At 39.9% G+C, this 26,408-nt stretch overlaps 1 protein-coding gene across 1 annotated transcript in view; it reads left to right on the top strand.

Moving 5' to 3' along the window:
* AGBL4 (AGBL carboxypeptidase 4) overlaps positions 1–26,408 on the top strand; it is a gene marked incomplete at both ends in the record, with an annotated part of 937,634 nt that overhangs the window by 690,633 nt on the left and 220,593 nt on the right. The window contains one exon of the mRNA XM_082766598.1: positions 23,798–23,887. Within this exon, the coding sequence (XP_082622724.1) occupies positions 23,798–23,887 (90 nt within the window). The remainder of the gene's footprint in view (positions 1–23,797; positions 23,888–26,408) is intronic.

Raw genomic sequence — 26,408 nt, 5'->3', positions numbered from 1 at the left:
ATTTCTTGCAGAAATAATTGTCTTGAAAATATGAGGCGGCTTTGCAGGAAGAAGCAGTGAGACAGAGAACAAAGTTTGAGCCCTATAAAATACTGAGACATCTATGTATCTGAGGAAGCTATTCCAAGATGTCTTTGATTACTCTTTGATTGCAAATGTTTGTTGTCCCTGTCATTATTACCTACCTGGTGGGCTCAGATTGATCATACTTCAGATTTTGCTTGTGTCAATGTTAGTCTTTGTGTACTGTACTCTGTTAAAGACCACTAGAGGTCTTTATTATTATTTAGAGGCCTCTATTAGAGGCCATTATGACTTAACATTGTACCCTTTCATTAAAGGTGGTTCAAAGGATTAAAACAGTTAAATATATTCAGGATTAGCTCTTGGTTTTCTGATCAGCATGCTGACACATGGAGTGCTAGTTCTCTAAATATTTGTTGTGACATTTTTACACTGAATTAGTGATCTGCAATTGTTGAGCATGTGTGAAGAAATGATTCTTAACAATGAAAGTAATTCAAATAAACCCATGTATGTGAAGAAACATAGGAGGTCATGAGATGAGCAAGGGCTTGAGTGTAGGCCAACAGCAGTTGTGCAGATAAGAAAGTAAAAACCTGCCATGAGCTGGCTGGTATGGCTAGATGTATTCTGGTGATTGTAATGAGACCTTAAACTGTTTAGGGCCTTAAAAGCTAAAGCTTCCTTTTACCTGAGTTTTCTACCTGCAAATCAAGTATCTGACAGTTGCTAAATCTCTGCAAAAAGACTATGACAGAGCACAAGTGTTTTTACTGTAATAAATGATGTGAGAAAACTTCGGGTACCAATGAAGATGATTAGATGGGTGTGATTCTTTGAGTCAAGAGCGTTTGTGTATAGTTTTTGTTTTGGGGGGTGTTTTTTCTTCTGTGATGGTATCATGGCTACCATGGGTAGCTGATGTCTTGGAACTCCTTTCGTGACAATCCTACCATTCTGAAACTCCCCTGAGAACAAGGATTATTGTGCCCAGCTTTAGGAAGTTTCTGCCACTGAAGAATCAGCCTTTGGAAGAGTTTACTAAGTTATAATTAGGTTTTCTGTCTGTGGAACTTCAAATTGTACAACTTCCATGGATATATATGCGGTGCGTTTTGCCTCATTTCAAACTCCTGCCAAGTTCTTGCCTCAAATTTAAGACATCTGTAGGTAGAAAGAGACAGCAGAGCATTTTAACTTAAGGGAAAACTTATAATAGGAGACATATTTCTACTGTCAAAAGCTCAGCCACCACTCATCTGTAACCATATTCCCCTTGGTCGCCATTCAGCAAGGTCATCACACCTTTGTAATGGGGATAAGCAGGGGGAGGTATTTCTCTGTTGGTTTGTAGTGGTGTTTTACTCAGAGGGTAAAGTGATGAGAGACAAAATGACCAGAGAAAGCATGCATTCATGGGAGTTCAGTGGATTTGTGTGCTGGATTTTCAACTATTGAGACACAGCTTTAAATACTCCTCTGACTTTCAGATGAAAACGAGTGCACAACTTGCTTGTTCTGATACTGATTTTGCACCTTCAATAAAAACGCTGCAAGTTTTGCCTTGACAGTCTGCTGGTGGCAGATTTACAAAAGAACATATTGCTATTTGGGTATTTGTAGTGACAGATGCCACATCAGTACTGTGGAAGCCAGTGGTCAGGAGTAGGGTGAAATGTTTGAGTGTATTTGTTTTAGAGAAAGCCACTTCCTGAGGAGGGCTGGTTTACACTGACTTTCTAACACCACTCTCCATTCTCCTTTCCCTTCCCAAAGTGTTTCTAAACACAGGTTTATTTTTATCCAGCCAGGAGAAATCCACTTGTTCCCCATTTCACCTAGCTTTCTCCTTTTAGATGCATGTTTGCCATTTACTGTACTATTATGAAGAACAGTGTGAAAGGTGTGAAATTGCATTGTGTTAGTAAAACACATTTGCAAGTTCTTTCACTATAGAGAACCAAACAAAAATCCCAGTACTGTAGGGAGGAAAACAAAACAAAGAAATAAAAAAAAAAAAAAAAAAGGGGGTCAGGTTCAAACCATGAGGGACCATCCTTCAGCCAGCATAAATTGTTACTGCTCCACTGAAGCCAATGGAGCTATGACCGCTTCCCTCAGTTGAGAAACTGCCGTGAGTCACTGGCTCATCTCTAATGGCACTTCCAGGGGACAAGGTGGGTGGAAGGGAAAAAACAGGGAGGAAGGTTGATGTAGGGCAGCAAGCAGTATTTTTTATTTATTTATTTATTTTTTTTTAAAGAAGCTGGCAGTGTTAATAGAAACTCTCTCCTGTTGCATTCTTATGCAAAGCTCAGATCTGAAGGTTACCTGCTTCCCCAGTGACTTGAAATGGATTTTTTTGTAAAGTAATCTCTTCAATCTGTCTCTTTCTCTATTTACAGAACATAAAAGTAACCACAAAATGCCACCGTTTTTGAGCAAATCTAATCTGCCCTTCCAGTAATACCAAACCACACAATGATTATCTCATTTTCTTTTTGACAAATGCGGAATTATTGGCTGGTGATTGTCAAAAAGTTCATGTCTCCACATCAGATAAATAAGAGTAAAGACAAAAAAAAAATATGAAACACCAAGTGTAAGAAGTAATAGGCTAATGTGTCTGACTGGTGACCTGTTCTGCAGAGTTAGTGACACAGAGCAGTCCCATTTTTTACACTGCTTATAGCTCTTCCACTCCTTTCCTACTCCCTGTTTTAGTCATGAAAGAATAAAAAGGCAAGAAAAGTATTTGCTTCTGTATCAGGGAAAACACTTTTAACAAAAAAAGAAAGCCATAAAATAGCCTGGGTTTGGATAGCCTTCTTCAGGAGCTCTTTGCTGAGAGAAGGTCAAAGGTTTCTGGAAGGGAGGGTTTACACAGTTATCTAGGGGTGGAGAGAGAGTCTCTGTGAACCTGAACAAATGTGGGATGCAAACAGAAAAGACAAAAACATCTGTTCTAGACTCCTAATTGTCAAGGACTGAGAAAGGAAGAGCTTGTCCTTGGAAAATCCAAAGCATCACCAAGTTCAGAGAGAAATAACAAGCAGTCAAAACGAAACATTGACAGTCTCAGTAGGGATGCTACTTCTGCAGCAGGTACACACTGCAGGACTGCCAGCACACCATCGACCAACCTGACATGACCACTGAAAATCACAAGATAACTCTTTCCCTGAAGAGAAGCAAAGAAGTTTCACTGCATGACAGAGCAACCCATAACCGTATCCAAGACAGATGCAGCACCTCAGATACTCAGCTCAGAGGAAAACCATCTTCTCTCCCATTCAGATTGACTCTTAGTGCTAGAAGCCTCAGGTATTTTCAGTGTGTGCTGACAAAAACAAGGTGTGTAAATCAGTCCCAGCAATTATGCAGCATAGAGCCAAGCCAATGCGAGACTCCCCTTCACCAGTACTAGCAGCAAATGTTATGTGGAAGGTCATTGTAGCCCTAAGTAGAGGAATAGAGAGCCTTTTGGCTTTCTGGAAAAATAGTGGAGAACAAGTCTGAAAAAATGAAGTCCTGAGGGTACAAGGCATATTGGGCAGGAACAGACTCAAGCTGACACTTAACCTTTTTGAATCCATGGGATTCAGAAGGTAAAGGTTGAGTCAGGCACCTAACTGCCTTCTCAACTTCCACCCAGGATTCATCCCACCTGACTTCAAGTATTTAAGTAAAGAGCCAACTATCTCCACAGGGCAAAGCAGGTCTTTGTGGGTTCAAGCACCCTCTGCAGTTTCATGCCTCCTTGCAATGACTGCAGTGAGCCTGGAGTCTCCAGCCTTAGCAGCTCACATAAGTGTTCTGATTCTGCAAAGGCAAATTTTTGGTAGAGTCTCTCTCCATGAAATAAAGATCAGTCTTTTTCGAGTGCTATCATATCCATGCTTACCCTAAGCAACACTCAATATGAAAACATCATCCTGCTCCTGCTTTTCTAAGGGACCTCAGTAAAAGCCCAGATCAATTCACAGATATGGTTCTGGTAGTTGTACAGCCTACATTTTATTCAAAAAAAAAAAAAAAAAAAAGCCTAATCTAATGCACACCTTGGGAATACACAATGCTGGGCCAAGAAGTGGCATAAACCAGGTTTATATGGTGCAGACAGTGAAGAACTGAAATGAAAATACAGAAGTCCTGCCTAGGTACAACAACTGCATCAAAGAATCCCCATTACAGCCATTACGTTTTATTCCTGCACTTTCATTTTCTACTGTCATGAGAAAGACTCCAAAGGCATATTTGCATTACCAAGGTGTTACCAAAGTGGAGTGAAACAGCTTAAAGTTTCTTTTATAGACAATACATCTATACATGATAGATAAAGGGATTAAAGATCCTACTAAAATCCATTAGAACCAGGAGTAATACTGCCACATATAGTTTTATTTTGCACTTTTATTATACCTTTCCTCCCAGGATCTTAGAACACTTGTCAAATAAGAAATTAGGCTCTTACTTTTCCAAAATAAAATAAAAACTCTACCTTCAGATAGAGAGGACAGCTACGGTGACAGCTGAAGGTCACACAGGAATAGAGCCTGGGCACTCTAGCTTGTGGGTTTCTGCTCTAAAGCCCATTCCCTTTTTCAATTAGAGGGATGACAGCACCACATACACATGGTACTTAGGGTAAACATTTGTCTGAGTTCTTCATCTCCTCCTACCATTATCTGCACCATTTTTATTTGAATGCCTCATTTTTTTTCCCAGAGTTTTCTGCAAAATTCAAATGAACCGTGAACAAGAGAATGAGAGGTTTATTGAGCCATAGCAGGCTAACACTACCCATGTTGCTGCATGATTCGAATACTTAAGTGGCCCAGATGCTCTAACATTCAATTAATGAATTCTGGAGATCTGGGAAGGGGGTGGAGGGAGGGAAAAAAATTACACAAGATGTTGGCTTTGCCATTGCATTATCCTAGGTATCTCACTCTGATGAAGGTTAATGAGGAGAGTTCAAATGCTAAGACATAATTAAATAGCAATAATTAAAGAAGCTGACATTGCTAGAAGCAGCAAACTGAAATAAAGTAAGATTGTTTCCCTTTAAAAGAAAGTAGGCAGTTATTGTTTAAACACAGCCCTAGCAGGTTTGTGAAATGGTTTCCCATCTTCCAAAACATGAGGCAAGCGCTCATTAATTGGTACCATTACACGTTTAATGCTGTTTGCCTTGCCTTCCCTGATCCCATTTGCCTATTTTTGGATGGTAGCCTCAGCACAAATGAAGCCCATTTGGCAAGACTGCACCCGGATCAGAGACAGGCATGTGGTCATCCTGGCTAATGCACAGCTGAAAGGTGTTCCTATACTCCCCAGGTAAGCATGATATGAAAACTGACAGATAAAAGAATTGTAAGGCAGGCAATACTCTGACCCTTAATATTCTGAGATCACAGTCCATGCAAGGCATAAAAGCTAAGTCAGTGTTTGGAAAATCGAAGTATTCAGATCCTGAATACTGTGGATGTTTTTGGAGCACTGGCCATCCCTGCCTGGGTTATGTGGTATGCAGCAGAAAGCAGAAAAAAAGAATAAGCAGTTTCTAACATGTTTTTCAAATTATTTTGCAGCTGCTAGTTAACATTCATCTTCTTGTTAATGACATCAGAACTTCCCACTGTTCAGAAAATTTCACTGATTTACTGAGCACTTAAGAATCACTCAGCACTGTCAACAGGGCAAGCACTACCCTGGTAAGCACAAGTTTGCCTGCTGTTGAAATCTAACTCTGGATTAATGGAAATCAGGTGAGATGATCCTGGCAAAAGCAATATTCACATGCACTAGTATTCTCAAAGACAGCCATCCCATCACTTCTGCAGGCCCATCTCTCAAATGGGTTTTCTTTATGGATTCTACCAGGTGGATTGTTTTAGTGAGCAGAATGAAGGACAGTGGAAGTGCTATATAAATTTGTCAGGTCAGAAGTTGCATTAGGCTCTACATGTGTCCTAATGCTGCCTCATGGATTTTGCAAGGAAAGTCAAGCCAAGAGAAGAAATTCCAGCAGTGGAAATTGGCATTCCAGCACGGAATTCATTCAGTGATGAATGAATATGAGGCACAGTATAATTTCCCTTTGCAGATGGATGATTCCATTTTTAGCCCCAGTGAAGAATCCCATTTCCTTCCAGGACTTGCTAGGTGCCATTAGTTGAAAGATCTTTTGTTAAAGGAATATTATCAGTCCCCAGATCCAAAAGAATAGGCTGAAATCATCTGAGCTCAGGTGAATCTCATGGGCTAATAAACTGAACCAGAATATTGGACCCTGAAACTGGATCTGAAGTTTGTATTTGTTTCTAGAGTGTAGTATTGTCTCGCAATGGATGTGAATCTAAACTGCTGCAGAAGGTGGAAAGATGAGGCATCTTTGTCATATGCATATCTTATGTCAGCAAATCAGTTTTTTATTCTCCTGGATATTTTTTGTGAAAGAATGGAAATATTCTGCCAGTGGTGTGGCAGCGTTCAAGGAAAGATTGTGTTTTTATGCAGAGTAACTCTGTGCATGTCTTAAAGCTTTAGTGAGGAGCCAGAACTGCTGCTACAGAAGTACTCAATGATAATATTGATCACTTTCATGCAAAAATGTTCTCTAGTGACAATTTGCATAATTTTGGGTAAGTGTTGAGTAAAAACAGGAATTTCTGGATGCTTGTTAATCCAAACATAAAAAAAAATATTTGCACTCGAGCTGTCTACATGCAGGGGACTATCTCAAGAATAATAAAGGAAATCAGATCTTGGTCTATCATACTTGCCTGTACCCAAGAAAAAAATAAACTGAGGCTGTTAGGATGAAATAATTGTCAAGCTCAAACGTGTAGGTGTCAAAAATATCCACCAAAAAGTGTTTATTTTGATAAAAGATTCATAGATCTCTTTTCACCCATGGTTTAATTAGATTTAAATGAAAAATATTTTTATGCACAGGAGCCCACAGATGGAATATTTGCTCTTCCAAATACATTAGGTGATTGCTCATATCCCCAGATTAGTAATATTTAACTTACGTCTGTTAAGCTTTTCAACCTTCAGAAATGAACCTTCAGTTTTTGATAGTGATCTACCTGGTGCAGCAAGCTAAGTGAATTCCCAGTCACAGTTTAGGTTTACTTTACTGTTAGTTACAGGGACTTCAAGTAGTAAGGTACTTTGTTGTGCTGACTAGTCTACAAGCACATGGGAATCCTGGAGTTACTGAAGTTAATGGCAGAATTTTCTTTTTGTCCACTACTTCATGCTTAAGGAGAAATACCTGAAAGGCCTGAGAATGTAAACAGACAAGGCCTATAGCTAAACATGGGAAAGAGAACTGAAAGGTCAAAGCAGGCTGTTGTTTGTGCTGTGGTGAAGCTCTGGGGCTAAAAGACTGTTGAAGTGTACATCAGCTTCATTGGTTGGTTATGGGGAACTAATTTTTCATCGCAATCCTTTAGACTCCTTTCACTGAGGTTACATCACTTCAGAAACTAGACGTGATCTTTTGTTTGTTTGTGATGGCATCTAGTTGCCCTGTTCTCATTACATCCTTACACAAACAATCCCTCTGCAGAGCTAGTTGTCCAAGTATAAGCAGTGGATCTTATGAAATGTCCAGAATTTATTTCTGGACTACTCTTCTGCTGTCAGTGTCTCTTCATATAATTCCTTGGCTCACCTGTTGCTGTAGTAAGGAACATATTACAGGGGTGTATGGTTTACATTGTTATCATAATAATGATCTGTTTGGTTGTTTAAAAAAAAAAATCAAATAAATATAACTTTGTGTAAGCTCTGCACAAAATTAGAAAAACTGCTGTAACTTATATTTACTGTTCATCTTGTCAACCATGGCAGTGTCCTGTTGAGAGGCTTCCTGGTGTCAAGTGCACTTTCTTCAATATGAAAAGGTATTTGTATTTGTAATGAATATTCATACAATAAAGACATAGACAATCCACAAATAAAACATTTTTTTTTTAGCCTAACAAAAGCAGTACCATGAGAATTAATGTGCAGGGAATCTACAATGGCACATTCAGAGTCCCTCATCACAGGAGCCAATGGGTGCAACTCTGCCCAAATTGATGGAATGGCTTTCATTTACCCCAACAGTGAATTTGTTTCGTACCCAGCCAGACCTACTACTTTTTGACATGAATAGATGGGAGGATCAGTCCATTAATGCAGAAGATTTAGTAGCTATTTTGTGAGTTTTTGCCATCTTTGACATTTCAGAATGGAGCTTAATGATGCAGCAGTTTAGCATAAACAACCTGACTGCATGGGGACACTTCTTTTCCTCTTTCCTCTACCTTCTCCTCTAGGCTTGGCATTCTCAGTGTGTATGTGACTTGGGACAGTAGGGTCCCTTTTCGAGTGCACCTACAGTCTCTGCCACAGCTGTTAAGCTTTCTTTGTGAAGCAGGAGTTCTACAAGGGCACAGGTTAGTTTTTCAGAGCTTAAAATAATCTCGTTTCCCTGGTTCCTCAGAAGATGTTGTGTTTAAAAAAAATAAAAATTACATACTTTAATAGAAATACTTTTCCTTCATTAAATTAAATCTCTAAAGCCCAATAGCATTTTCAGTGCTTATATGAAAATGCCAGTGGGGATTTGAGATTAAAAGCAGTATTTTTGTACAAGTCAATGAAGATCTCAATAGGAAAGAACACTCTTCAAATATAAATTCCTCCAGTATCGAAAAAGACAGATTTTCTACTTAGGTCCTTGATAATACTTCTCCCAGCCTTGTTATGAAATTCTGTTTTCACATATCTGATATAAGAATGTTACACATTAGCTCTCCGTTTAATGAAATCTTATTAACAGTGCCTTTTTTATTATAGAGATATGCCAAGCTACTCAGATTTAATTCATGTTTAATGGTAAACATGAGGTGCTGTGACCCATTTGTATGCAGCTCAGGTTCTCTATTCCTATCCAAAAAAGGAGTAAATGGCATGTTAAAAAGTAAAAGCATAATATATCCACTATTGGCTTACTGGTATCATCTGGACATACATTGTATGTGTGACCCACAGCCAGATAAAGTAGGAAAGGAATGGATTAAAAACCAAAATGTTCAAGAAAGCCTTTTTTTTTTTTTTTTTTCTTCCTCCCCCTGATGTCTCCTGTCCACTCAAGCAAATAAAACCTTGAAGTCTGCATTTTTGTAGATAAAATACTGAGTGATCAAGGTGCAGATTTTGGAAAAGTGCTTTCCAAAATTTCCCAGTGAAGAGGAAAAAATAACAAACACCTGAGATATTTTTAGTAATATATGCATGCAGATGTAAAGTTATTTTCCATTAAAGGATATCAAAGCAACGTTTAAAACCAGGTAATTATTACCAGTGTTATTAAACTGGGGGAAAGTAAATTGAGTTGTAAATATAGGGGTACAAAAAAGGAGTTGTATGTACATACAACTCCTGCACCAATTTTGAAGGCATCTGAGCTGATGCTTACAGGAAGCATCAGTCCTTCAGTAGTCATCCGTGTTCCAGAACATTCAAAGAATGAGAATTAGAAAACCAGCCAAATCAAGGCACCCAAATATGAAGCCCTGAAGAACAGGCCTTGAATTCTGTCCATATCTTAAATACACTTTTTAATTAGCACTGAGAAGGCTTTTTGACTCACAGTTGTCTCCTGGAGTTAGGCAAGCCATTCCCCCTAACGCTCCCATTCCAGAGGATGATTGGAAGAAACAACTTTTTGACCCAGCCTCCATAATCTTAGTTTTTCCAGACTGTGTTCTAAATCTGAGCCTTGAAAGCATGCACATCCTCAGGCTGTAGAGCTAGGAAGAGGCTCGTAATTCTTCATGCTGAATCTACTTTGCTTTCTGTCACCCAAGTTGATGTACAATGGGTTAGTTGTTGAGCAAAAGTAATCATGATCCTGTAAATTAGTATTAAGGGTGTCAGTGTGGAAGGAGGCAAAACAGGATTCTGCTGTGTCCTTTTTTAATGTTAAGCATTCATATTAAAAACAACAACAACAACACTTCTGCAGTGTGATATGTTTAGGGTACTTTTGGAAGTGTGAATATAGTTTCAAATGCTATCAGGCAGAGCTTTGGTTTGGGGACTTTCTGAGTAAGTACTAAAGAAAACAGGTGGTTGCCATTGTGCTTTTACTGCTATGTTTTGTTTGGTTCCCTTCCATTAGGTAATATTTAGAAATGCCTGCTGAAACTAGTGGGAGAGACAGAGGCATGTGCATTTTTGAGGGGACTTGGCCAAAGAGAGAGCTCTGTTTGCCTATGGATATTGACATCTCCTAAAGTAGGGGACAACTGAATAAAGGTTTTTGAAGATCTAAACTTTGGGCTTAAATGGGATTTAGGTTACTTTAGTTGTTAAATCTGTTTGTGGATTTATTCTTGAATGTCTTTTGAAAGGTTACTCATCAGTTTGGTGGAGGAGCAACAAAAAAACCACAGGATTTCTGACTTCAATCCTCATGTTCAGACAATGCTACATCACATATTTGATAGAGGACAATGACCTTCAAAAAGTTTTCATTTTAGAAGCTTTCTGAAAATTGGGGTAGTGGTTTGGGCTCAGCCTTGACAACTTCTGAAAAATCTCTCCAGGGTTCAGTCTTAAATGTCATCAGCGCGGACATGACTGGTTTGAAAGATTTTTCCACAGTGATGAGAAAATCTCCTTGTACTTAATGGCACAAACTTTATTTTTTCTTCTTTGCCTTGGAAATATGCAGTCTTGCAGTACTGCATTGCACTAGCACTCTGGAAACAAAACTGTTTAAATCAATTTTCACTCTTGCTTGCTGTCTGTATGGTAATATTTGTGGAACCTATCTTTCCATTAGCAACAATTATTATAATCAATAGATCAAGAATGTAAAGATAAGGCAAATTAGGGGTAATCTATTCTCTGTTTCTTCTAAATCAGTTCTTAAACTCAGAAAGCAATCATTGCAAGTGCTGACCTAGTTTTTCATTCAAATTAAGCTTTTCTGTCATTTACTGGTAGCTTCTATTGAAAAAGGCCATCAGGATTAAGGCCATCAGTTGCCGTTTTTCTCCCACTCATCTGGAGTATCTATTCATTTTTCTTTTATCTGAAATAGCTCCAAATCTGTCAGATGTCTTCAATGTGGAAGAGTGTTCAGGTAATGTGGCTTCCATCAGAGATGTAGGTAAGAAGAAACAGGGTCAGTCCTCACAGCCTGGTAAGGACAGGTTGATGTGGGGAGTACAAATGTTTTGCTGGCAGTCATGCCAATGACTTAGCAGCCTGTGTTGGGTGAGCTGTTTAACCCTCCTATGCTTCAAGTATTCATCACTTGAATGGGCTTGAAATTACTTTTTTCTTACTGACAAAGTGCTGCTTGAAAAATACCTTTGCTATAGCCTGAGGGATATTTAGGAGGGATTATCAACTCCTGTGCAATTGGGGGACACTTAGCACAAAGAGGGATGTATGTGGTCATGTTGTATTCACTGATTTCTAACTCCATGAGAAACCCCAAGGCTGACTGTTTGCTCTGAAGTCTACCTTTGATAAAAGCAAGTAATGTTCAATTCCAGCTCAGCTGAAAGTCATTAGCATTCTCCTGCTGTATTACATGCAGATTTTCCTGGCTCACAAGAATAGCATTACATGGAGTATGCATCCTATATCAGCAAAAGAAATGCATGCATGCAGAGCTATAGCCAGGGTTTATAAGGTTTATTAGATGATGTTCCCTCCTCCACATTCTCTGTCCTTATTTTCTGCTGACATTCCCCCTGGCTGTGTTTTCCCTTCCTCACTCTTGTGTCCTTTCAACAGATTGGGGTGAGAAGGGTTGTTTTTACTTTAAATTACTTAAAATCAGCAGCATATTCTTTGATCTATCACCATCCTGTATTGGCTGACCCTCAGGTGCACGGACGGTGTGTAGGGTAACTATAAACTCAGTTCTGTAGCCTTGGCTCACAAATTCAAATGTCAAGTGGTGAAGTTCCCTGTGCTGAAGGAACATGGATACTGCCCTCGCTCAATAGGAATAGCTGAGTAACTAAAATTGTATCAAATGACATAGTCATGCATGTTGAAAGTTTTCCTCTATTTGTTCAGAAATGTCTATATCCAACCTAGATGATCTGTGCTATCACACACCATGTGTAAACTGAGTCTCTGTGTGCACCAGTGTAATCTGGCTTTGTATGGTATGGTACAAAGAGTGGCTAATCTTCTCTGCCTACTGTAATTAGTCTGGGTCTTCCTATTTACATCAGGAAAAAAAAAATAGGAAGGCTTCTGCATATGCAGTAAAATGTCTGCAGAAAACAGCTTGTTGCTTAAGTACAATGTTATACTTATGAATTTATGAATTGTTGGTCACTGAATTTGGTCATCCAAACATAGTCTCATGTGTACTAGTAACTGGCTGGTTGACTGCTAACAGTCTACACACCCTATCTCCCAACCCTGTGTGGTGTGTTCCTTGCTAAGGCTATGAATGCACATCAAGGAAACTGCAATGTTTCTGGACACACTTCCACTTCAGTCATTGCCACTTTGGTTTGAAAAACTGTTGCTGGCTCCAAACTTTTCTGTGTTTTAGAGGTTCCTAAGTAAGTTGCATCAAGTGAAACTGGAACCTAGAGCAAAACTGTGAGATGCCTAGTTGAATACCAGATCATTTTCAGCACAATGGTAAGGTAATTGAAAGCAATACTCTACAAATGAGGGTGTTCTGCATGAATCTTTCTTGACTAGCATCCAACCTGTGTTGCAAAGTCTTATTAAAATAAAGATAAGGCTGAGGGTAGAAGAGCTTATGAGCTGAGTGGCTGAAAGGGACTTGGGAAGATTGCAGAGAAGATGGTACACAAATGCCATGATGATCAGCAGGCAGGGTCTGAAAGGTCAAAGACCTGAATGAGGTAGGAAGATACAGGTGGGCAGAGAGGTTATTTAAAGGTCACTGAAGTGATTTTATTGCACCTTTTTCCATTTTTGTGGGTCTTGGAGAGTCTGTGCAACATATGCCATTGGCACCCTTGATAGTGTTGGATGGATAAATATATCACAAATGAATTGCAACTAACGAAGTCCTAGGTTTTGTACTTCTTTGGCATTGAATAGCACCTCAAGTTCAAGCTACTTAATTAAAGACCAGTCAACAATCTGTCAGTGCTGATGGAAGCAATGACACCATCTCAGGATGTGGCATCCCTCTGTGATGTCAACTACTGTCTGAATTTTTTCTTAAATTTTTAGTAAATATCCCCATTGTGCATACTGACTCACACTTTGTATTAATGAGAAATGTAAGGCTTTAAAAAAACAATTGCACTGTAGCCTCATTACTATGAAAAATCCATTACGTGGAAGTAATTTGTCAAAGCCAACTGTTTAGTTGCTGTAATTTACATATTTATCAAGTTTGATTGGAATGTAATGACTTTGACTTTCTTCATTTTTTTAACCTTTCTAACCCTCTTTCCATGATGAGGGCATTTCTTTTTTCTTCTTTATGGAAAAGGGCAAAACGTAATTCAATTTACATTCACTAATAAATATATGTATTAGGTTCAAATTTCATTTTTTTAATTTTTTTTTTAATGTTGGAAATTAGTTACATTTTTGTTTTTATGTGGAAATTGATGTGGGATCTTATCAATCCACGAAGCTTTTGTCCCTACCAAGGGATCTGGCTGGTGAAGAATAGACAGCATAACACTGAATGAGATAATGAGTGTCAAGATATGCAGTTAATATTGGATCTCCATAATTCTAGTAGTTGAAGGATCAGACACGCATGGGTTTCCAGCATAATCACATGATTTATTATGGATGATTACTTTCATTTGCATCTGATGCTGGGAGGCTTGTGATGGTACACCAACTAGAAGCATTATATTCCCTTGAATACAGGGTTGGAGACCTAGGAGGCTGCTAAGGACACTGATCCACACAAGCATCTTACACCCCAGTGAGCTGTTACAAGACAGGCAGGTGGAGGTGATGAGAGTTTGCTATAGCAGCTGATACTGGGAGTTGTTAAAGCTAAGCAGCGTCGTACTGCTTGTTTGCAACTGGCCTCAAGTGAAGAAATCTCCCTGCTATGGAAAAGGCTACAAGTGGCTGCAAGAATGACAGGTGAAGAGCAGAATGCCAGCTCTCACCTGAGCATTGAAACTTTCTATATAAAAAGATTGTGAGGACATGAGAATTGAGCTTATCTGTGGTGAGCTTGTGCGTATAGGTTCATCTGAAGGGGTCAGTTCATTCCTCTGGAATATTCCAAAGCCTAAGCAGAAGCTAAAACAATGCATGCAAAATTAAGACATTTAAAAATATGTAAACACCAGGGGAAGAAGCAAGTGAGAAGTACTGAAATTCTGCAAAGGAAACTGCTGGGTGAATACCAACTAAAATCTCCTTGGGGTGAGATAGTGGAATAGTTCTCAGCACAAGTTGGGTGCTAGCCAGACAAGGGTGGTCTAGATGGGCTGAAAGGTCCTTGCTAGATCAAATGTGAAAGGGAATACAGATATTTTGGTGACTAACTTTGAGAGGTTGTGAATATCAAGCAGCAGGTGGTCAGACACAAATATAACCTCTGTGACAAAAAATGATCTGCTACAGGAGCTGTGGCATCCAGTTCATCAGCCCATTTTCTGTCCTCTGCTGCTTCACAGCATCTCCCACTTGACATTCCTATCTTTGACGTGTCCCATCCTTTAAATAAATGATGACGGAGAGTGATCCCCTTGAGCTTCAACTTGGAGCGCGTTTTTATTAATTTATTTCTTGCTGTGCTAGGTTTCTCCCTCTCCACTTTTAAAAGCTCCTTTGACTTTAATTAAAATTCTCCATAGGCTTATTGCCTTGAGAGAGAGAGTGCATGTGTATAAATTGGTTTTAACAGTTTGCTGACTAGCTGTGTTGTACAAAGCTTGCACAGCCTTCCAGTATATTTATGCAGACAAAATGATTGTTGCATAGCATACCCAATATGCTATGCCATGTGATTGTACCCCTGAAATTTATTGCTAACTAATGATGGGACAAAAAGCACAATTAAGATTGGTAGACACTAGTGCACTAGTTAATGTGCCTGCTTGCAGACATCTTAGAGAAAAATCATCTGTGTGAGGAATTGTTCTCAGTTCGCAGAAAAGCAGGTAAGAGGGGAAGAGACATGGCAGCTTGGTTAGAGTAGGAGAAAGTTTTGTGCGTCCAGGTAGAATTTAAACGTTTATTGGTAACTGCTTATGTAATAGTATGTGTGTGGGGAGTTATAAGCAGTGTCTGAATCAGGATGGTAGCTTACTTAATTTTTCATCTTTAATGAGGAATGAAGGTGCCCTACGTCTGGGCATGCATCTCACCATTTTCCCTTGAAGTAAACTACAAGGGTGTGACAGGATTTTATCCTCCTAGACTGCTGGATGTACGATACAGGCTGAATATTCTTAGTATGCTTCTGTCCAAGGTCATGTCTGTGATGCTTGCTGATGATAGGTCATGGTCCAGTGTGTAGAATATATACACATAAGCAAAACTGTGTAGAACTGTTTGGACTCCTCTCAGGCCACAGACTCCCTGACAGCACATCCCTCTGACTACAAACTGGGAAGAGTGAGCGAACAAAGCAGGGGCCTGGCGGTATGTCCAGGAAAGGTGGTAATTCAGCTTCTGATGTGAGAGGAGATGGTTTCCACCCTCTCTGCCATCCCCTTTACATTAAAATGAACCTGCCTCTTATCCTGATTTGAAAACAATTACTAATATTACAGTAAAGACGGATTTGCTTCTGTGCTGCTTTAGAGATGTGTACAAGTGTTTCAGGCCTGTGGTAAGCTGAGGCCTACCTGTGTCCACCATCTTGATGAGGTATTTAATTTGGTACATAAGATTCTCTACTGAGAATCTTAATTTTTGGTGCTACATGCTCAGGTCTGAACTTTGATTTCAGGCAAGCTGTGAATGTGAAGAGGGGCTATTCACTGGTGTCTTTCTCATCTTGCAGACTCAACACTCTCTCTGAAGACAGTGTTAGTGCTTCCTGGAGAGGTCAGAGTCATGATCTGAGGAGCAGTGTTCTTCATGAATCTCATTTCAGCAGGTTGCTTTTTATTGACTTCTAGCTCAGCTACTGAAGAACACACTGCCATAGTTCAGTAAAGGCCAGAACCTTTTGCAGAACACCTTGCATGTCCTGCCTGGGATCACTGCTTTCAAGCAAGGTCTTGTACATGGAAGGCTTTATTCTGCTTAACCCTGTATCGGTCTCTTGCCTTCCTCCCACGGAATGTCTGACAGAGCAAAAAGAAGAAAAAAAATATCACCTCCTGTGGGGACACCCCATGCTCACTTACAACTGGTGTTATGGGAAGAATGAGAGAATGGTTTGTGGTGTTCATGTCAACGTCTGAGAGAGAGAATACAGGAGGCAAATCCAGTGACTGTGTTAGTTGCATTGCGGAATACTTTGTGCTTCACTGCTCCCCTGGGTTTGAGCTGGCAGAGGAAGGAAACCTTGATTGCTTTTTCATTTCTTTTCTCCTCAGAATGATCTATGACTCTACTTAGAACAAAATACATTGGGAGGTAACTACCCAGCTATGTCCACCATTTTGTGCTTCTCCAGTCTTTTTTCCACTACTGTTCACGTTGAGCTCTTGGCTGTTTCTGAGGAGAATGAAGGCATAGCCCCAGTGGGTGCTAGGGTGCACAGCTTTCTAAAAACATCTTCTGTGACCCATACATGTTTTTCTGCATGTTTCTTTTCTGTTTATCCATTGTCCTTGAGAGATTAGAGATACTGGACAAGAGGATTCAAGAGGTTCATCTCCGGGCAGCTGCAGATGTTCATTTCAGAACTGCTTTTTTGGAAGGATCTGTGGATGCAATGATGTGGCTCTGCATCTCAGAAGCTTAGTCTGAGTACAGCTGTATTGAGATTCTCAGTCCTCTTCTGTAGTTCACGTGTTTATGCTCATTTTTTATATGGGGAAATTTTAAGTACTGAAGTTAATCACAGACAAATCCACAGCAAAACTGGAAAGAACAGAACAAAGGTGTCCTGGCTGCTCCTGTAACTGCTGGACTGTTCTGTGAGTGGTTGGTAATTCCCTCTTTGCTATCTTGGCTGAAATTCTGACATAAATTATTCCCTTATCTTTCAGCCCATGCATACTTGTAGCAAACAAACATAGCCTTAGCCCTCTCCACTGGAGAGAGCTGATAGAGAATTGCTTTATAGCATGCCCTAGCAATATCTTTTGAATCCCTGGATTTTAAAGACAAACTGAAAAGATACCAGTGTAACTGTAGTATTGCAGGTGGAAATATCTTGCATCTGAATATTTTATTTTTATATTTTATTTCTCTCCTTTGTATAAAGTGAAAGCTACTGGGACAGCAAGCATTTCTAGAGGGGTGATAGCTGTGAAAAGAGAGAACAAGATAGGTACCAGTTAGCATTGATTCCTTCCCTAAGATGAGACCCACTTCTCTTGTGGCTGCAGGCAGCTCCTCAGTGTTTCTGCCTATCTTCACTATCGTGGAGTTCAGTTAAGAGAATTCTGTGGAATGGCTGAAGATTTTTATACTGCCACTGGTGGTAACTGGAGAAGTGCTATGTACATAAACTACTGTGTTTGTCTGGTGTACGATTTTTAAAAGATAAATGCTACATGTTTTGGTTTTAGTTTGCAACATGATATTGACAACTGCAAGAAAAAATGAGTGCTGTAGATCAGAGTTTATTTATTCAAATATGGATGGGTGTGTTCTGATTCTACAGAATTTAAGGAAATAGTATTGAAAGGCACACAAACAAAATGACTTCTAGAAAAAGATGGCTATAATGCTTTTTCCTGCAGGTGAGCTTTATTTTCTTGTTCTATACCAGCTGAAGGACACAAACATTTTCTGGGATTTTGGGAATGATTTCTGGGGTTCTGGGATTAGGCATCAACTTTAACAAGATGATATATAGCTTTGAGGAGACACATTTGATGTACCACTTAGCCTTCCCATAATTTACTGCCTGTCTGTGGTCTCTGGAGGACAAGGGGTTTATCTACACTCCAACCTGACTTTATAAATAGCAAAGCAGGAGAGGGAAAATGAAAGCAGGCTAGGGACCTGTCTGCTAAACTGTTATGATATGACGGTGATGCAGGTAGGTGACATTAAATGCTACTGTCTGCATCCTTAATTATGAGTTGTCATCACCTTGGCCATTTGAGGATGATGATGTGCTGTTCATATTCCAGATTACTGTTCTTATTCATAGGACTGTATGTTCTAATGTTCAAAAGAGTATGTATAATTTAAAAACAAAGCCTCAGTTTTTGGTGGGAGTGTTTCTTCAGTGGAGAGGAGGAGTGAGGGAGGATGATATGAGTGTACCTGGAATGGTTTTATATGTGGTTAATTTTCCTGCCTTGGAAGGGTGGCAAGCTGACAGTATCAGACCAAATGGAAAAACAGTTGCTTCTAAGACTTAATGAAGATTAAAAACAAACAAGTGGGTCTGGGAGGTAAGGGGAATCTTCATCTACAGTTGCTTGCCATTTCTGATTTTGCAAATAGCTTCGCAGTGTCATTTGATCTACTTCAGCTTAATTTTACCAGGAGATACTTCTGGCCTTTTGTTTTACAGTCAGATCCCTTTGCTGGGCTATTAGTTTGAAAATGCGGTCAAGTATTAACATCAAAACTGTTTATGTAACCTCCCACTGCATGGAACCCCTCCAAAATACCCTGCAATTGAGGGAAGGATGGGGAAGGAGAAGATGAAAAGCAAGAGCTGAGCAGAAATAGTGGCTGCTCTGGGATTTAAATAGGTCAACTCATTTCAGTAAATAGAAGTTAGGCTGTTGATATATGCCCATCTAGTTAAACCGTCATCGAAGTTCACTTAGCTGCAGTCTAGCAGAGGTTGCAGGCCATCAAAGAGATGCATAAGGCATTGTTAAAAAGGACTTGAAGGAAGAGGAAGGAAGAACAAAGAAATAGCTAGGCAAGGAGATCATACAAGTATTACACTTTCAAATTCCTTGTGGCACTGAAATGTGTTGATAACTCTTCGAACATCTACCTTCAGAACATTGAGTCACACGTTCCTGCCCTTCCCCTGTGTTTGTCCCTATAGGATGCTTGCATATACCAGAAGTCTAAGTGTTCCTTTTTCCCTTTTCCTGGAATATATTTAATTTCCTTTGAACAAGAGCAAACCCAAATCCCAGGGCCTCTGAATAAGGGGGAATTATGGTGGAGGAATACAATGAATGTCTTAATCCTGTGTCACCCTGTCTTTGAGACACTGTGTTACATTAAATTGATTTTGCAAATGAAAGCTAAAAGCTAAGCAAAAGCCCCCAATCTATTTTGCCTAAAGATGATTTTAGTGTTCTTTATGTTCCCCTAAATGACAAACCAATTTGTTACCTGCCTACATAAACATTTGCCTATATTAGTACCAGAAATGTTTTATTTTTATTAGCCCAAACTTTATCTTTTTATGAAGACACAAGGGCCCAATAAAATTAGTGTGCAAATATAATACCCAATTTGCATTTTTCTGTGGTCAGCAGAAAAGCTGAGCAAAATCAATTTGATATTAGGTCAGCATATATATCAATAAAGCATACGCACACACAGGACCATTGTAATGGTCCCTGTAATTTCTACGCTGCCAGAGTAAAGAGATTAAATAATATTAAATGCCCCCAAATAGCTTTGCTTTTAAGAGGGATGTAAAAAGAAAAAGAAAAGAGACTTTGGCATAAAATAGGCAATAAAGGATAATAGTTGCACAATCTCCAACTTTAAAACATTGTGACAATGATCTCAGAAGCAGGCTTCCTGCTAAAAGGCCCCAGTTCAGCAAAGCTCTTATGCCAACACTTACGTTTAAGCCCATTTTTAAACACAACAGAGATCTGTCGAACTAAATCACATATTTAAGCACCTGACAGAGTCAGGGCCAGAGCCTGAATGAAAATTTGGAACTTGAGAGGGTTGGATCCAATTTTGAGTGTGATGTGTAGGACCGCTGCTTGGTAGAGTCCAGGCACAAGTGAGGCTTTGCTAAACAAAATCCTTCTGTGCTCCAGGTGGGACTATGTAAGCATGCTTGGAAGGTGAGGGGAGTCAGTGAACAACAAAGGCACTGTGTGGAGGTGCTTCCCCCTACACAGAGCTGACCTCCCATGGATGCTGTATGGGAGCCAAGATCCTGCTTCCACCTCCACCACGAAAATGTGACTAGGGCTAGATGTCTGATTTGAAGAACCTGTAGTACAGTCTTTGCTCTGCAGTACAAATGGCACCACTTTTACCTTCTGTACCACTTGGTTTCTTTGCACTGTTCACACAAGGCTTAAAGATGTTGATGGGACGTGGCCTGCAAACCACTGGCAAGAAAAGCTTGTGTTTATTTGACCCAACCCAGTCTAGTGGTGCTTGATAGAGACCAGAAACTGTGTTCTTTTGTAGTGTGTGTTGCTGAGATATGTACTCCTACCTGAAATGACATTTGTGACCAGAAGTAACAAAAACAAATGGAATTAGGTGCTAATCTGGTCTCTCAGGAAAAAACAGAGTACAGTAAATGCTGCTTGGATTGGATTTGCTAAAGCAGTTTAATGTAGCAGAGACTAGGCAGCCAGGACAGCAACGACATCAGTGTTCGCTTTCAACGCAGATGTTACAGTTCTGTTGGACAGACAAGCCGAGACAACACAGTGAAGCGTAATGCAATATAGTTCTTTTTTATTTCCTCTGTGGAGTCTTCAACTTGCAGGGTTTTGAATACAAAATGCTGGCAACAGCCCACCTCATGCTGCAAAGTCCCTGGGAAAGGAAGACTGGAATTTGTTTTGCCAGTGGATAGATGTATTTCATGAAAATGTGTGGGCATTAAAATCAAATGAATGCACGTTTTTTAGGATAATGGTTTCTATTTCTTCTGATTAGAGCCTTCAGGTCTAGTATGAATGGGGTAAAATGTGGGAGAGGAGAAAGGCAAACCATTTCTAAAGCCATTATTAGTACCTTGCCCCAGCTTTGCAGCACTCTGTGAAGGATCGGAGTTCATTTCCACATTCTCCTGCATGGGCACCAGTTAAAGGCTTTCTGAGGTAGACTGCTGGGATGAGACTTACTCTTCGTTTGTACTTCACCAGCCTTAGCAGTACTAATTTGGGAAATTGCGCCAATACCATACCATGGCTTTAGGACCAGAAACCTGCTGTCTCTGCAGTCTCTTTCTGAACTGGCGTGGTAACAGGAAAGATCTCCGATATTGAACAAACTCTATTTCAGTCCTGTTACAGATCTTCATTTTGGTAATGCAAACGTGATTTCATAAATTGATTATTTCTGCAAGAAAATTCTAGTTACTTAAGCTACTCCATACAAATAGTTGTTTCTATGGTATTATAGAAGCATAAAAATGAAATGGAAAAGGTTAATTGAATTTTCTGCCTTTCCATGGAGGTTTAGATTGTGATTTGTCTTCTTTTGGTAGAAAACATTTTCTGAGGGACTCTGTTTTAGTTAGACTTGTGTAATCTGTAACCAAGAGTAGAAGTTGTCATTTACCAGGTGAGAGCTGAGGGAGTGTTGCCAATGAGACTGCTTCAAGTGACCAATTATATGTGCTATAGTGTTGGAGAAGGAATGTGGGTTGTGGGCCAAATAATGCATGTTGTATTCAGAGAGCTGAGATTTGAGTTGTTTGTTAGCAATTAAGTGGGTTTCTTTCCAGTATGATATTTGCCTGGTGTTTATCACCATTGTGATAAACAGAATGTGATTTCTGTCACAAAATTTGTGACATTTTTATCACAATGTGCTAAACATTGTGATAAAAGCAGAATAAATATTGAGCTGAGTTTAATAAAGTTTAAAAGAAAATGGTGGAGAGGGTCAAAGCTGTCATAACCAAATGCAAAAATCTCATCCTCTAAAAAGTTTCTTAGTTGAGAAGCTGCTCCAGCTCCAAACGGGCCAGTATTTTGCTGACCACTTTGCTGAGTAGTCATGTTGCTGAACATTGCTTTTGTGATGAGTCTGTGCCCCTTTAATGATTTTTTTTTTTTTTTCTGAGGAGAAAACTCCTCCTCTTGCAGGTGTCATCCCAGACTTCCTCTTTTGCTCATTAAATTTGGCTTGCTGCTACATCTCCTTCCTCCCATGCTAATCAATGTTAATGCAAATGATGTGGGATGGTCATCAGATGATGTTGTATTCCTTTTTGCTGCCTCCCACTTTTCCTCAAGACAGAAGTGACCCCACCAGCTGCTATGTTTGTCAGAGACATTCTTATATTCCTTTGCATCTGGGGCTCAGAAACACCAGAGTGGTGAAACAAGAATGAAAGAACAAATGAATGGTTGAGTTGCAAGGTGAGCACCTGTAGGGCATTTAGAAGGGCTAAATAAATAAATAAAAACCTTGCTGAGATCTGTTGTCCAGTTGTCTCCTGAGAACAACCAAAAATGTACTGATTATTTCTGTGATTTTTTGTTAGGTGTGATTTACTACTGGGTAAGCTGAGCATTCATAAGACTCAGGAAATTAAAAACAAACAACCCTCAGGTGTTGGTGTCAGGCTCCAAATATCTTTCTTGTTTAAGAATGTATGTATGTAATGTATAAGCCCAATTTAGAAAACAAACAAACAAAAAAAGTTTGGATTTAGTTTTCAGTTGCCTTTCAGTGAAAAAACTTTATTTCAGAGTAAAGATTTAAATTGGATCCTGCTGTGTCTAGTATTACTCCTGCTGTGTGTTCAGATCTAGATAAGATATCTAACTGAAGTCCTCTTATGGTCTTTTAAGTTCCCAAAACTTCTTTGAAGGGGTATAATTTTTATTTCCTGTTTGTTAACGCTGTCAGTGCACAAATAGGGAAAACATCCTGCTTCACCCATGAAGCATCATGATTTCAATAGTGTGGGATTAACCCATGGAAAGTTGTGTTAGGATCTGTCTTCCTTCTGCTGAACTGTAATTTGAAGGGGACCTAGCTTATTTTCCAGGTCCATGTTCTCTCTTCCTCACAGAATTTTGCTTAGTGCACCATTAGCCACCTTTTATAGTCCACTTCAGAGGTTCTTGCTATTTCATGCAGCAGGGCAAGTGATTTCCTTAACATGATTCATATACTTACTGTTTCTCCACAGTTTAATTCTTTTTTTTTTTTTTTTTTTTTTGTCTCTTTCAATCAGAGCAGATACAGACCCAAGTAGTTAAGAAACAAAAGAACCCACAAGCCTCCCCCCCAAAAAAAAACAAAACCCGTGCTAATAAGTATCATTTGTTAGCACTTACTGTTGTTTGGCACTGCTAAGGTTTGTATCAAGTGTAATGCAGGGTGCAATTGGCTTCACGATGTGAATGGACCCCCACTGTTCTTCTCGGTGCCCCAGGGGGACATTTATCACAAGTGAGAGAGCAATTACAGTGCAGTTAAACTCACTGTAGTAAATCTTGTTTTTTAAAAAGAGAGCTAACTTTGTTGTCGCAGGTTTGGCTGCGTGTCATTAGCTTTGCAGCCCTTGTGCAGTCTGCTGTTATGGCCTGGTGCGGAGACCCAGTGACGCTGCCTACTTTAATTATAGATTGCGCTTATTTATAATGTATGACCAATTTTAATAAAAGGATATGCTTTAATATTAATGTCCCTGTGTGTCCTACATATGGGACCCGGTTTAAGGATCTTTGTCTCTCTTTTTTTCCCCTCTGTCACCTGCCACCCCCCTCTGCTGCAGCGAACCTGCGTCCAGGTGCAGAACAGAAAGTGGTGTTCATCACTGCGCGTGTCCACCCTGGGGAAACACCATCTTCCTTCGTGTGCCAAGGTGAGTGCCTGCACTGTCACAGTTTTGTGACAAAAATGAAAGATCAGATCTGGTTTCCTATGGATGCCCTTGCTGGATATGCCTAATTTTGTTGGTCTGACAGAAGGCTGAGTTCGTGTGATGTGTTTTGTTTTTGTTTTTTTCCCGTGGTGAAGACACTAGAAGACTCTCTCACCTCTACCCAGCTGTATGTCTTTTTGAAGTCAGTGGGAATACATTATCGCTGAGAATTGTGAATGTTTCCAAAATTTGATCAGAACTGGATAGTGGGCACTGAGGTTATTCAGGAAGACTTGACAGCCTGACATGCACATATGCAATGTGATCCCATACAGCTCCTTTCTGTAGGAAAACCAGTTGGGAAAGCTCTGAGAGTGGTTCTCCATTATTTTTTCTTGCTTTCTACTATTTTCAATATTTTTTTCCACTGCAAAGCAATGGCCCTAGTTCTCCGGTGTAATTCTGATAGGCCTCTATTTGTCTGAAGCTGCTGCTCAGAGGAGCACAGCACCCAGTGGCCGACAGCTGTTCTCTGCACAAAGCATTCCTGCTAAAAATAGAAAGCAAATTACCCAGCTTGTATTTATAACGAGTTATAAATCTCAGGCTTGTGGGTACAAATAAATAAATAATCCTTGCGTGTGTTCATATAACTTCATTGTATAGGTCTGAAATATTGTACTTATGGTATGTGATTTTTCTGTGGTGATAAATTGTTGATGGTGTAAATCAGCATAACTTCCCCGAAACCAAGGGAATGTGCTAATTTACTGCATCAGCTCGGGTATGGCCCTGCCTAGCCAATGAGTTGCATCAATCAAGCATATGCAGAGCTTATTATATTGGCTGCTCGTAATGCTGCAGATTGGTTTGCAACTGGCCCTCTTGGTACCTAAAGACCTCAGTGTGGAAGGTCTGGAACAGTTTCATGGTCTTCTGTGCACTTCTCAGCCTGGCAAAGCCCCCTGTCTGGCGTCTCTCTAAGGCAAAAGGTCAACAGCTGTCACTTCTGCTGTCCTAGCCCGATGGGCTAAGAGGATACTGGGCCTTTTCTCATCAGCTTGTGTGCTAGCAAAGGTAAAATCTTTCCTTTAAGACAACAGGGCTTCAGGCTGAGAGCAGGGAAACTCAGCAAGTGCTTCATCTCCTGTGGTGGCATAGTCAATGCAGGGCATTTTAGTATACATGGTGTTTGTTAATGAATATGGATTTTTAATTGGGTTCTTTGATTCTGTTTGTGGCTGTTGGCATAGCCCTGCAAAATGAGGGCTGAGGCATGCTGCTGAGGTGGTATTTGTAAATGAAGCTATTTTATTTTTATAATGGAGAGTTTATTCAAAAGGGGAATAAAAAAGGAATGTGAAAAAGTGGTTGGCATGTTTAGCCTGATGAAACAACTGGATAGAAGTCATGCTCTGATTCTCTCAAACTGTTTTGTAGGAAAAGAAAAAATTAAAACAAGAAGAGGGGGGGAAGCAAGAAAAAAATAGGGGTCAGTCTTGGAGAAGCACATCAGAAACTTGCTGTGACTGCAGTTATAATGCACGCTTGACTCACTTGGAAATGCACGGATCTGAAGGCACTGAACTCTGCTGTGCATCGAGCCATTCTGCCCAGTGCAGATGAAGCTGCCTTGTGTGTATAATTAGTGTCAAGACAAGTAGAAATGGCAAACATTTCAAGGCTGATGCTGTGTTGTTTCTAGCATTGCCAGATGTGAAAGTGGGTGCTTGCTCCATCTTCGGAAACTTTAGCGTGGGAGAGTCAAAAGAAGGGATGAAAAGGATCCCTCGGGCGGTCAAGTGAAGGCATAATAAAGAATTTTATTTCTGGAGTCCTGGGAGGCATTTTGGCAGAGTTAGATGCTGCAGATTTAATATCCAAATGCAAGCCCAGTGCATACGGAATATGTCAGGATTTTTTTCCTCAGTAGAGAAATTTGTTCTTGAATACTCGATTATACTCACCACCTCGTGTATTAAGATATGGAAGTTAGTCCCAAAGATTCCCCAGGTGCAAGCAGAATCTCATGGAGGAGCAGAATTGTGACTGTCCAAGCCTGGAGAATCTGCCAATAGAGGAACCAGAGATAAGTTACAAGCACTTCTTTAAAAAAAAAAAAAAAAAAAAAAAAAAAAAAAAGTTTCATTCATTTCAGGGTCTGTCTTCCTCTTTAAGGCACTAAGTGCATAATTAACTCCTTACCTGTCTTCTGGCTAGCAGAGTCTCTTCCTACTCTCTTTGGCCTGCTCTCTGCTGAGGATATACAGCTACATGTAGTGTCAACACTGACCTCCTGGGGCTTGACGCTGGCTTCCTCTTGTCTTCCACTTTTTGGTTAGGCAAGACATCCTGAGAAGGAAGTTATCTAGCCTTGATATACCAATATATACTTGGTCCTGACTATTGATCCTTTGTCTTCCACATAGTCAAAGATGAGACCTAAACAAGGATCTTTGTGTAACTGTGGGAGGCCATAAATGCTCCTCTCCATTCAGAGCTGTATTGTTTCTGTTATCAG

Source organism: Aythya marila (assembly GCF_965140915.1).
Source record: "Aythya marila genome assembly, chromosome: 8".
In the NCBI taxonomy this organism is placed as follows: Eukaryota; Metazoa; Chordata; class Aves; order Anseriformes; family Anatidae; genus Aythya; species Aythya marila.
This window is presented reverse-complemented; position numbering and strand designations above follow the sequence as displayed.